The 12,813-nt window shown below is 36.9% G+C and overlaps 1 protein-coding gene across 1 annotated transcript in view; it reads left to right on the top strand.

The window, feature by feature from the left end:
- ZFC3H1 (zinc finger C3H1-type containing) overlaps window positions 1-12,269 on the top strand; it is a 66,151-nt gene extending 53,882 nt beyond the window's left edge. The window contains exons 25-35 of the mRNA XM_049783031.1: window positions 26-131; window positions 206-404; window positions 888-982; window positions 5,636-5,746; window positions 5,987-6,091; window positions 6,220-6,385; window positions 8,129-8,229; window positions 10,175-10,276; window positions 10,913-10,952; window positions 11,197-11,259; window positions 11,390-12,269. Of these exons, the coding sequence (XP_049638988.1) occupies window positions 26-131; window positions 206-404; window positions 888-982; window positions 5,636-5,746; window positions 5,987-6,091; window positions 6,220-6,385; window positions 8,129-8,229; window positions 10,175-10,276; window positions 10,913-10,952; window positions 11,197-11,259; window positions 11,390-11,527 (1,226 nt within the window). The 3' untranslated portion in view covers window positions 11,528-12,269. The remainder of the gene's footprint in view (window positions 1-25; window positions 132-205; window positions 405-887; window positions 983-5,635; window positions 5,747-5,986; window positions 6,092-6,219; window positions 6,386-8,128; window positions 8,230-10,174; window positions 10,277-10,912; window positions 10,953-11,196; window positions 11,260-11,389) is intronic.
- Window positions 12,270-12,813: the final 544 nt, after the last annotated feature.

Genomic DNA, 12,813 nt, shown 5'->3' with positions numbered 1-12,813 from the left:
TGTTATTATGATTTTATTTTAATAGATGCAGTGAAAGCTTGCACAGATGAGAGTGTTCCTGTTGAGAAAAGAATAGAGGTCTGTGTTCCACTTTATACAAACATGATTGCTCTGCACCAGCTTCTAGAGAGGTAAATGCTACGTGTCAAACAGTTAACCTTGTGTTAAAAATCTTTCCATGTATTTAGATTTTTTTTGTCTTAAGGTATGAGGCTGCAGTGGAACTTTGTAAATGTTTATTGGAATCCTGTCCCACGAACTGCCAGTTGCTGGAAGCCCTTGTTGCTTTATATTTGCAAACAGATCAGCCTGATAGTGCCAGGGCAGTGTGGCTTGCTGCATTTGAAAAAAATCCTCAGAATGCAGAAATTTTTTATCATACATGCAAATACTTCATCTTGCAGGTAAAGAAAAAGATTCATTATTACTAGGTTTTGGTATTTTATGTTTCTTATTTGTTCTCCAAGATATTTAGGTGTCGTCTGCTCCTTTGGATGATTCTTTTGTTCTACCTGACCTGCTAGCTAATCTTTACTGCTCTAATGGACTTAACTGCATTACTTTCAATTTTGTTGATATTTGTTTTATTTACTGTGCTAATTCCACTTGAGAGCAGAGACCATGTCTTTTTCCTTTGTGGGAGTTAAAACATCTACCACATTGCTAATTTGTAATATGCTTAATAAGTCATTGGTGGATGAAACTGCTGCTTGTGGTTTATTGGATATTAAATGATTAGTTGAATTTAATTTGGAGATCAGATTGTAATCAGATTAATTATCTCTCCCCCCCAGCTACTCAAGAAGAAACTTACATGAGTTTTTAAAAAAGGCTTTGCCACCCTTGAAAGATCTAATGTATATCCCACTTTCCTCTTTTTAAAATAGAATCAAGGAGATAATCTTCTTCCATTTTTGCGGAAATTTATTTTATCCTTCTTTAAACCGGGGGTTGAGAAATACAGTAACTTGGATTTGTTTAGGTAAGTTTGTAGAACTTTTTCTTGGTTTGTAGAGAATCGGCACTAGTTTAGTTCAGTGGGAAGATTACACTTTTTTTTTTTTGAAAAAAAAATAGATTACATTTTAGACAGAATTTAAAAATATTTCTGTACCCTCTTTGCAGCGATGTTAAGAGGTAGAGGGAATTTATTATAAGAAAGATTTAAAGTGTCTTATATTAGAGGCATGATTCAGAAAAAAGTGTCCTCTGTGGTAAGTCTCTTGGCTTTTACTGTACTGTTCAGCATTTTATACTGTAAGATGAATTATTCTCAGTCTTACGTGGCTATTTTCCATTCTGTTTTGTTTTGGTTTGGGGGCAATACCAGCACTGCTTAGGACCTACTCCTGGTTCTGCTCTGAGAGATGACTCCTGGTGGTTTTTGAATCAGGGAATGCAGGGAATCGGACCAACCCAGGGTGACCAGCCCAGGGTGAGCCATGTGCAAGCCAAACACCCTGGCCATTATACTATTGCTCTGGATTTATTTTTAAGAATGAGGTTTTTTTGTTTCTTTTGTTTTTTTTTTTTTTTCTACTTTTTTGTTAACAAGAGGCTTTAGAGGTTCCTATTTGCTTATAATCCCCTTTTCAGGAAAAGAAATCATAGGGGTCTCTCCTTTAAGGGAATAAATAGAATGCGCTCCTGCACTTAACACACACAAAGTGCTTAAGGCTATTCCCCTCCTCCCTTATCCTTCTAGTGCCCCCAATGGGTATCACCCACTTTGGGAAACATCACTTTAAACAGTTTTTCTTTCTTCGGGGGCTGAGCTTTGCCTAGTTGTGCAGTGCATTTCTTAATATGTGGGTCATATGGACTTTGTGGGCCCCCCTGGATTTTCCAAGGGGTCCTCATATTATTGTATAAATGGCAGGGGCCACAGTATGAGAGTAGGGGACTAAACCGTGATAGGAGGTACACAGAAAGGTGTTAACAGTGCCACAGCCAATAATAAGGTTGAAAACACTGTTAAAGGGCCCGGAGAGATAGCACAGCGGCGTTTGCCTTGCAAGCAGCCGATCCAGGACCAAAGGTGGTTGGTTCGAATCCCGGTGTCCCATATGGTCCCCCGTGCCTGCCAGGAGCTATTTCTGAGCAGACAGCCAGGAATAACCCCTGAGCACCGCCGGGTGTGGCCCAAAAAAAAAAAAAAAAAAAGAAAACACTGTTAAAAGGGCTCATTTTTCACCATCACTTTGTCAGTAATTTATGTGGAGCCCTACTGCCTTTGCTCTGTTGTTTGTAGCAGCATGAGAGGCTACTGCTACAGGTTATGAAGTGATTTCTGAAGGAAGGTTTTTCCTTCCCTACTTGATAGAAATCATGTATTTACTGTCAGAAGATTTCAGACTTAATATCAGAGTATTTACAGGCTTAATAGTCTGTCATAACTTAGTTGTATTGACAAAGCTGCCATAAACAAATAGATGAATGACTATGACTGTATTCCAGCAAAACTTTACAAAAAGGGTATCATTTGAAATTCTAAGTAAAGCAGAATTAGAAAGACTAAATAAAGCAGAATTAGAAAGAATATATTTTATCAAAAAAAATTTAAAAAAGGAAGGTGCTGGAGCTGTGGCGCAAGTGGTAGGGTATTTGCCTTGCACGTGCTAACCTAGGATGGACTGTGGTTCGATCCCCCAGCATCCCATATGGTCCCCCAAGCCAGGAGCAATTTCTGAGCGCATAGCCAGGATTAACCCTTGAGAGAGAGAGAGAGAGAGAGAGAGAGAGAGAGAGAGAGAGAGAGAGGAGGGAGGGAGCGAGGGAGGGAGGGAGGGAGGGAGCGAGGGAGGGAGGGAGCAAGAGAAAGAGAAGAAAATATTTTATCTTGACAATAGTTTTTTTTTTTTAGGAAAACAATGAGAAAAGGGAGGGTCTAAGTTCAATACCTCTTAGAAAGTTTTCTTAAAGATATACAGATAAGTGAAGATAAAATATTATGATTTTTTATATGTAATTCTAGTGCTTAAGCACAAATCCCAGCATCCCATATGTTCCCCATCCTCCATCCATCCCCCCCCCCCCCCAGCCTGTCAGGAGCAATTTCTGAGCACAGAGCCAAGAGTAATCGCTGAGTATTGCCAGGTGTGACCCAACCCCCCCAATAAAATAAAATATGAATTGTATTATCTTCTAACAAAAGTAATTTTAAAGTGCAAGCTTTAATTTAATCTGTTATAAAAGGACTTGGTAGCTTCTCCATTCTTCAATTTTATTGCTTAAACTTCTCAAACTCAGGGCTAGAGAGATGGCATAGTGGTGGGGCATTTACTTCACATGCGGCTGACCAGGAGGGTCCCAATTCGATTCTTGAATCCCATATGGTCCCCCAGCCTGCTGGGGGGATTTCTGAGTGCAGAACCAGGAGAGTAACCCCTGAGCACTGCTGAGTGTGGCCCAAAAAACTAATCAATTAAAGTTTAAAAAATATTTCTCAAACTTAAGTAGATGATAAATTCAAGGCAGAGCCAACTGTACATACTTGTTGGGTTTGGTCTTCCCCTTGGGCATGGAACTATTAACTTGGCTTCTTTTAAAAGATAATGCTACTGGTATCTTCCATATTAATTAGTAAAAAAGGTCTTTAGATTTTTTACGCTAGCTTAATGTAGCAATAAGTAGCTGTCAAGTACTTAAGTCATCTTGCATTATAAATTATTTTCATAAGAATGATCACAGTAATTCATCAAAAAATAGAAAGATGTTGTGTTTAGAGTACTTGAACCATAATATGGTCCTTAATTTAGAAATGTATTTTGAGCGGTCAGAGAGATAGATAAGGCACCTTGCACACATCCAACCCAACTCTGATACCTGGCACCCCAACTAGTCCCTCAGACCACGAGGGGTGATCTCTGAACAGAGTCAAGAGTAAGCACTGAGTACTGCTGGGTGTGACTCAAAAGCCAAAGAGGGAAATCTATTTGAGGCAATTATTAGAAGGGATCAACACGATAGTTTTGGGCATTGTAATATACATGTTGATAGTGTTATGTCTTAAATGTATAGATGTAGATGAAGAGATTACTACTATACATCATGCTCTTAAATGCATTCAAAGTAAGTATTTTGAAATTTTCATTACTAAAATTATAAAACAGAATGCTTAGAATTGTTAATATTACCTGGAGTTGAATTCTCATTGTTTCCCTTTTCTGTGTGATGTTTAGTATAAAGATAACAAAAAAATTACATGGAATTTTTATGTTTAAGTTAGTCTGAAGATTAATAGTCATAAAAGCTTACTTTGGGGTTTTATTAGAAGTCATTATTAGGGTTAGAGTGGTGCATAGATTTGGCTTTAAGTCTTCTCCTGACAGTGGCACCAACTAGAATCTTTAGATAGGGCCAGTCAATTTAGTAACTTGATTATCTAGATTCTCATTTCTCCTTTTTCTTCTGATTTTCTTTCCTCTTTTTATGGTTAATCTATTAAAACTTATTCCCGATTTTTTTAAATTTAAGGTGAACAGTTATTCTATGTACATTGTTATTATTGAGATAAATTTCCTATAAAAATATCATTTCCAGTGGCCCAAGCTGAGTGAGTAGGGCATTTGCCTTGCATGTGGCTGACCTGCGCTTGATCCCTGGCATCCCATATGAATCCCCGAGCCTGCCAGGAGTAATTTCTGAGCACAGAGCCAGGAGTAATCCCTGAGTGCCACTGGTATGGCCACAAACAAACAAGCAAACAAACAGAAATCATTTTCGAAGATGTTGATAAATGTTACCAAATTTGAAATTACTGGGTGGGAACTAAATTAAACTCAAATCGATATTTTTTTGGGAGGGGTGGCACCTTGCTTGTACTCAAGGCTTACTCATGCTCTAAGCTTGGGGATCATTCCTGGTGGGCTTGGGGACCCAAATTGGATGCTGATAATTGAACCCAGGATGGACGTGTGCAAGGCAAACTTCTTATCTGCTTTATTGTCTCTCAAATGGATATTTATTAATCATGGGAAATATGAAGTTTCTAAGACCCTTGAATATCGTAATATGTATTGTGACTTTCGAGAAGAGAACTGTAGTTTACAGTATCTTTCAGTCTTATTTCATCATGGTTCTCTTGGAAGGGTGGTAGTTGGGGGATGCTCCCAGGAGAGCTCTGGCTTTCAGTGGCTAGCAGTACCTGAGGTGGGTACTTGGTAGACTTGAGCTGTAGCTGCAATTTCACAAACCTCTTTTTGGAGGTCTTACAAACCAATATGTTATAGATTGCACTTTGGTTTTGTATAGAAATATTTGAGAGATTGCAGAAAATACTTGAACTTGTGTTTTTGTAGCAAGGTATATATTGTATATATTAAATATATAATATAAATTGATTTTATGGGAAAATTTGATGATGGTGGTCTAATTGTTTTTTTATTTGGTATAGTTATTTATGGTGGTTTAATTTGGGGGGCTGAATAAATTTTATTTAGGGAGGGAGTTTATATAATACAGTTCAGAATAAATGTGATATTTAAGATAAAACCAAAGTGGTTATAGCGTTTACATAGAAATAAAGTCCATTGCCTTTATGCAGTATTTCAATAAATTGAAGTTGAAACAATATAGAAGTAAATATTAAAAATCATGTGTACATAGATATAATTTCAAACAAATATTTTTTCAGGTATCTCTTAAATATCCCAGGACCACTTGACATTCCTGCTAATTTATGCAAAGAGAATTTTGATGATGAGATGTTTAACCACCAAGTTCCTTATTTGTGGCTGATTTACTGGTGAGACATTATTTACTGTGGAGAGAAATGTCCACTAAACTTTTACTCATTATTTATTACTGAATTACACTGCTAAAACTAACTTGTTAAACTCAGTGAAGCAAAATTAAAATCGAAGAGATGGTCAAATTTAACCAAATTGAAGAATGTCAAGAATTTTACTGTAATAGTTGTAGTATAATTTAAATTCACATTTTTTAATAGAATTGAGCTGTATTGTCCTTCATTTTTTTAAAACAGCCTTTGTCACCCTCTTCAATCAAGTTTTAAAGAGACAGTGGAGTCATATGAGGCAGCATTAGGGGTCGCCATGAGATCTGATATAGTGCAGAAGATTTGGATGGAGTAAGTTTAGTTTCTTTCAGTAGGAATGGGATTTGGAATGAGGGAGATGTGATGGGGAAAGAGGTTGATCAGTTTTGCTGGTAAGAGAGTGCGATATAGAATTATTCCAACTTGTTTTCTTTTGACAGTTACCTTGTGTTTGCCAATAAGAGAGCTGCTGGATCCAGAAATAAAGTTCAAGAATTCAAATTTTTTACTGATTTAGTAAATAGATGTTTGATTACAGTCCCTGTTCGATACCCCATTCCTTTTAGCAGTGCCGATTACTGGTCCAACTATGAATTTCATAATAGGGTAAGCATTTGAAACTTTTAACCCTCTCTTTGAATGTTTATATAAAACAAGGAACTTTAAAAATGAGAGCTATCCATGGACACTCCTAAAATTTGTTTTTACCATGTTTCCTCACTTACCTCTTTAAAAAATCTAAGAAAAAAGCTGTTTTAAGGTTCAGTTAGGACTGTGTATTGATTGTTATTTGGGGGAAGATATATCATTGAAGCATAATTAAAAAGATATTAAGGTGGGGCCGGGCGGTGGTGCTAAAGGTAAGGTGCCTGCCTTGCCTGCGCTAGCCTTGGACGGACCGCGGTTCGATCCCCCGGTGTCCCATATGGTCCCCCTAGCCAGGAGCAACTTCTGAGCACATAGCCAGGAGTAACCCCTGAGCATTACCGGGTGTGGCCCAAAAAAAAAAAAAAAAAAAAAAAAAAAAAAAAAAAAAGATATTAAGGTGCAGTTTACAGTAAAGAAGATCAGAAGAAGGATTTCATTACAATAATGTCAAGTGTTTTGGTTGAGTAGTTGGAAATTTTACTTAGAAAAATACTGCCAGAGAGATAGTATGGAGGTAAGGCGTTTGCCTTTCATGCAGCGGGTCAGTGGTTGGAATCATGGCATCCCATATGGTCCCCTGAGCCTGCCAGGAGCGATTTCTGAGCTTAGAGCCAGAAGTAACCCCTGAGCACTGCTGGGTGTGGCCCAAAATCCAAAAAAAAAAAAAAAAAAAAGGAAAAGGAAAAATACTGTAGCTTAAAAATATAAGAAGGATGATTTTAGCACAGCATGCCTACTTTTTCAAGCAAGTCAAGATGACTTTACTTAAGGAATTAAAAATGGCAGGCATTGTTTTGGATTTCAATTATAGAATCTAGTGGCACATCGTTATAGAATTACACTTTTTTTAATTGTTTAATAAACAATTAAAAATAAACAATTAAAAAAGTTGCTTAATTAATTACTTTAAAACTAACTTGTTAAAATCAGTGAAGGAAAATTAAAATCGAAGAGATGGTAAAATTTAACCAAATTGAAGAATGTCAAAAGAATCTTACTATAATAGTTGTAGTGTGATTTAAATTCACATTTTCTCATTAATAGAATTGATCTGTATTGCCCTTCATTTTTTTTAAAACAGCCTTTGTTATCCTTTTTAATCAAGTTTTAAAGAGACCGTGGAGTCATATGAGGCAGCATTAGGGGTCGCCATGAGATCTGATATAGTGCTTTCATAGTGTTTTCACAGTGTTATTTAATTGTTTATTTTCAAAGACTCTAAAAACGGCTGTTTCACCAGCTTAAACCAAAACATGGATTTTTCTGTGGGATAGTTTTGTTGCTAATCAGGATAACCAACTGTTATGCTTTATACTTCTGTGCCATTCGTTATCCCAGGATCTCAAACCACTTTTATGGACATTAAGTCATTTACACAAGGGCATTCCATGAACAAGATGTGGCAGGCATTAGCCCTCTGACTTGCCCAACTGTAGGGCAAGTAAAGGGAGACTCAGAAATGAAAGCCCAGACTCTGGCTTCTTGTCAGTGATCTCAGTCCAGGGCTCTCTTTGAGTAGACCATATTTCCTAATTTATATTTGGAAATTCCTGGTAGGAGTTGTAACTTATAGCATCATGCATTATAGTTTATGCATTTGTGTTTTAAGACCTTTTAGACTTTTTAATTAAAACATATAGGTAATAATTGGATTTCACATTTTGGTTGCATTCATTTTCCTCTCCCCCCCAACCTTTACAGGTTATTTTCTTTTATTTGAGCTGTGTTCCAAAGACTCAGCATTCCAAAACCTTGGAAAGGTTTTGCTCAATTATGCCAACTAATTCTGGACTTGCACTGAGGTAAGAAAAAATAAAGTTATTTCAGTTCCTTAATAATAATTTAAGGTATAGTCTCCATATAAAATTATCTTTTAAAACTTGATACCACCAACCTGGGTTTGATCCCTGGCTCTCCATAGCATCTTCTAAGCATTGCCAGGATTAATTCTGAGTACAAAATCAGAAGTAACCCCTAAGCAGTGCTGAGTATAACAACCCCACCCAAACCAAATCAAACAAACCAAAGTATATTATTGATGTCAGTTAGTAAGCAGTATATAATTATTTATATAAAAAGCATAAAATTCAGAAAACTTTATTATAAGGGGGCATATAAGTTTTAAGTCAAATTCGTCTGTGTTGCCTTGTACGTGGCTGACCCAGATGGACCTGGGTTCTATTCGAGACATCTTATATGGACACATGAGCCACCCAGGAGTGATTTCTGAGCTCAAAGTCAGGAGTAATCCCTGAGGTGCTGTCAGGTGTGTCTTCCCAAAAAACAAAATCAAACAAAAATATTTATCAGATAACTTCCTTGCTTTTTGTGTTTGTCTTTGTTTTGGGGCCACATCCAGCCATGCTTTGGGGTTAGTCCTGGCTCTGTGCAGAAATTACTCCAGGCAGACTTGGGGGACCATATGGGATGTTGGGGATTGAACTCAGGTCAGCCACTCACAAGGCAAGTACTTTGTTAACGCTCGGGCCCCTTACTTTCTATTAATTTGTTTGTTTATTTAAATTTTTGGTTTTGGTCCATACCCCTGGTGGCGACACTTAGTTTCATGATCAGAAATTGTTCCTGGCAAGCTTGGGGGACCTTATGGGATGCTGTGTGCAAGGCAAAAGCCCTACCCACTGTATTATTGCTTGGGCCCCAGCCCTTTGCTTTTTCATGTAGTTACATTTCATGTAATGTGTGAGAACATGGTATACTAAACTGATTTAAAGAAGCCAGTTACAGAAATGAGAAATATAAAATATCTTTGATAAAAACAGATGCAATAGAAAATGTTATCATCTTAGTCATTTTGGTTAAATTGTATTTCAAGATGTCAGATTGTTGGTTTTGTTGATAAAGCTCTTTTTCTACTTAAGTTTCTAATTTTCTTGTAGTCAACCATGTCCTTTTTTTTCCCCAGGAGAATAGAGAACTTAATTAGCCACTGTACATAATAAAATTTTAGCTCAGGTACATTTATTATTAAGTGTTCTTGGTTTAAAAAAGAAACATACTGGGGCTGGAGTGGTGGCGCAGTGGTAAGACATTTGTCTTGCACACGGCTGACCTAGAATGGACTTCGGTTCGATCCCCTGACATCCCATATGGTCTCCCAAGCCAGGAGCGATTTCTGAGCACACAGCCAGAAGTAACCCTTGAGTGTCATGGGGTGTGAGCCAAAAACCAAAACAAAAAGAGGAAAGAAACATATTGTTAGGGGCCAGAATGATAACACAGTAGGTAGGGCATTTGCCTTGCTTGCAGCCAGCCTGGGTTTGATCTCCGACATCTCAGAGCCTTCCAGAATTAATTTCTGAGCATAGAGCTAGGACTAACCCCTAAATGCTTCCTGGTATGGTCCAAAAACTTAAAAAAAAAAATTAAAAAAAAAAAACCCACGAAAATAACAACAAAAAAATCCATTAAATGGTGTTTATATATCCTACAATTATTATTTTTGAAAACTTGAAGGGATATGTCGCGTGTGGTTTGGAGAGAAGGTTTTGGAACCCTGGAGGAATAAATGGGCCTTATTTTCATTGTTAAAGAGGGCATGGGTCTTGACTCTTACTTAGTCTCTTGCTGCTCTGCATATTCCTGTCTTGGTATTTTTCCTAAAAGTATTTCTACAGATGCGTGTTGATTAATGGAATCTGTCCAAAAATTAACATTCTGCTCATAAGGCACACTTGGTGTGCCCTATACTTGTAGTACTTTGTTCATTTTTCTGAATGTATTTTACAGGCTACTTCAACATGAATGGGAAGAAAGCAATGTTCAAATTCTGAAACTTCAAGCCAAGATGTTTACATATAATATTCCAACATGCCTGGCCACCTGGAAAATGTAATGCAACAATCATGTACCTGTTTTTATAGCTATTGCTTTTATTTGTAAGGTTTGCTCCAGACAGGTAAATCTGAAATGACCATTCCACACTTCTACCCTCTGGACAGATCTCTTCTCTAGTTTAGATTGTTTTTGGCACTTGCTGGCTAAGGTTTTATAAAGTGTGAGGAAATGTTCCCTAACAATAGTCTCTCAAAGCAAAATAGTGTCAGTAACCTTTGACATTGTACTATCATGAAATAGATAAATGTCACATATTTTTAAGCCATTTTTGTTCAATTGTAGGGCCTCCCCCTACTGTAGTCCTATTACTTTTGCTAGTGTTAAAGTATTTTGTTTTTTGTTTGTTTGTTTTTGTTTTTTTTTTGAATAGTACTTAGGAATATTTTTTTTTTATGAACGTTATTTATGTTCAGAACGCTGGTCTACTTTTTCTTGTAAAGTTGATAAAAATTGTTGAATTTTTCTTTTCACTATAGGTTATCCTCCTTGGAAGTTTAGCCTGTTACTTTCAGGAAGTTATGTTCTCAGATTCCCACAGTCAGTATTCTGCCAGTGGTAGTACCTCATTTTTATTCAGAGATACATAATTTTTCTTTTCCCTTTTCTATATTCCTCTTTTTCTTTTCTTAGAGCCATTGCTGCTGAGATTGTTCTAAAGGGGCAGAGAGAGGTAAGCACTATGATCAGATAAGTATTTTTTAAAAGCAATTCTGTTCTTTATGTAAGCTCAGTTAAAAAGGATCAAAGCAAAGAAATTAACATCATAAGAATACTAAAACATTTGGTAACTCCAAATTGAAAGCAACTATTTGACTTTGAATATCATTAGTTGTGAATATTAGGAGTCTTTAAATAGTTTTATGAAGTTGTCTTTTATATTTCCTGATGGAATTGTGTGTGTATCTGTCTTATAGGTCCATCGATTATATCAGAGAGCCTTACAGAAGTTACCTCTTTGTGCATCACTGTGGAAAGATGTAATGACTTTTTATCTTTTATTTCATCTTGAAGTTTTCCTATAAATTTTCTGCATGTGCCATATCCATTGATGTGGTAATGCCCAAAATCTAGCTAAGTCTTACTTCTATGCTTCCCTGTCTTTTACAGCATCTCTTGTTTGAAGCATCAGAAGGAGGTAAAACTGATAACCTGAGAAAACTAGTTTCCAAGTGCCAAGAGATTGGAGTCAGCCTAAATGAGCTCTTAAATTTAAACAGTTACAAAACAGAAAGCAAGAATCACTGAACACTGGGTGCAGTCAGTTCTAAGTCCTTAAAATAATTGCCAAAATTATTTGAATGATCCTTCAAGATTAGGCTGATCCCTGGCTAAGGTCTGTGTAAGGCAGACAAGCATTACTGATCATATCAAGTCCCCTACAATATTCTGTCCTCAAAACCGGAAGCAATGAACATGTCCGTCTTCGGTTGGATAAATGGACTTCCTGTTTGGCCTGCTTCTGGGCCCTGCCAGATTCTCATAACATCATGTACGTAAGTATAGTTCTCAAAGTGACTGACATTTATTTTAATTTTGTTTCGTTTTGTTTTTATTTTTCACCTTTCCCCCTTCCCTTATGTTGTGCTATTCCTGACTCACTTGACGCTCTCTGATGCCTGAGAGATTCTTGTTGGGATTTATTTTCCAGGGCCATGTTTACAGTTAAGAAAAAGCAGGCAGTCCCTTTTAGTTCTATCTTTTAAAATCTTTTGAGATTCTTCATTTCAGGATTTAAAACTTAAGCAGTCCATCGTAAGGAAAGTGTAGCTGCCATGGCCACAAGTCCGCTAGTTGCACTTGAATGCTCTCAGAGGGCTGTTTATTGCCCTTCCTACTTCTGGACTCCTTGCCGAGACTGTTTAACTTGAAGATTAAAGAAACTATTGCAAATGCCAGTGCATCAGAACCTAAGAGTGGTCAAATACTATGTGCAATTTTTTTGTAAAGAAATTTTAATTTATAATAAAGTTTAACAGTTTAAAGAACAGTTAATATTTGAACTGCTTTGTATTAAAATACTTTATGGTATTAAACTTGTTTACAAACACTATTTTAATATAAGTTAACTTTTTAAAAAAACTTTGCTGTGCTTATTCACCTCACACTGGTGGGAAAGGGTTTAAGTAGGAGATACCTCTATTCATAGTATCATACCTATATTCATTACATTCTTACCATGAGTCAACTTTCCATAAAAGTATTCTAGTGGCCAGAAGTAACCCCAAGCATAGGACCAGCAGGTATCCCCAAGAACTGCCAAATGTGGCCTATACATCCCGTCCCAAATGCCAGTAACTTTCTAGTTCGTAAGATGGATCCATTTTTAAGGACAGTGAGCTCTCATCTGTTTTAATGTTGTTTCATTATAACTAAATATAAAGACTTCCACATCAGTTTTGTGCCTGGTAGGATAGGTTTTAAGTATTTTTGTTTGTTTGTTTGTTTGTTTGTTTTTGAGGGGGGCCCACACCTGGCTGCGCTCCAGTTACTCCTGGCAGGCTCAGGAGACTGGTCATATGGGGTGTTGAGGA

The sequence above is a fragment of the Suncus etruscus genome, chromosome 11, assembly GCF_024139225.1.
Source record: "Suncus etruscus isolate mSunEtr1 chromosome 11, mSunEtr1.pri.cur, whole genome shotgun sequence".
Taxonomy (NCBI): domain Eukaryota; kingdom Metazoa; phylum Chordata; class Mammalia; order Eulipotyphla; family Soricidae; genus Suncus; species Suncus etruscus.
This window is presented reverse-complemented; position numbering and strand designations above follow the sequence as displayed.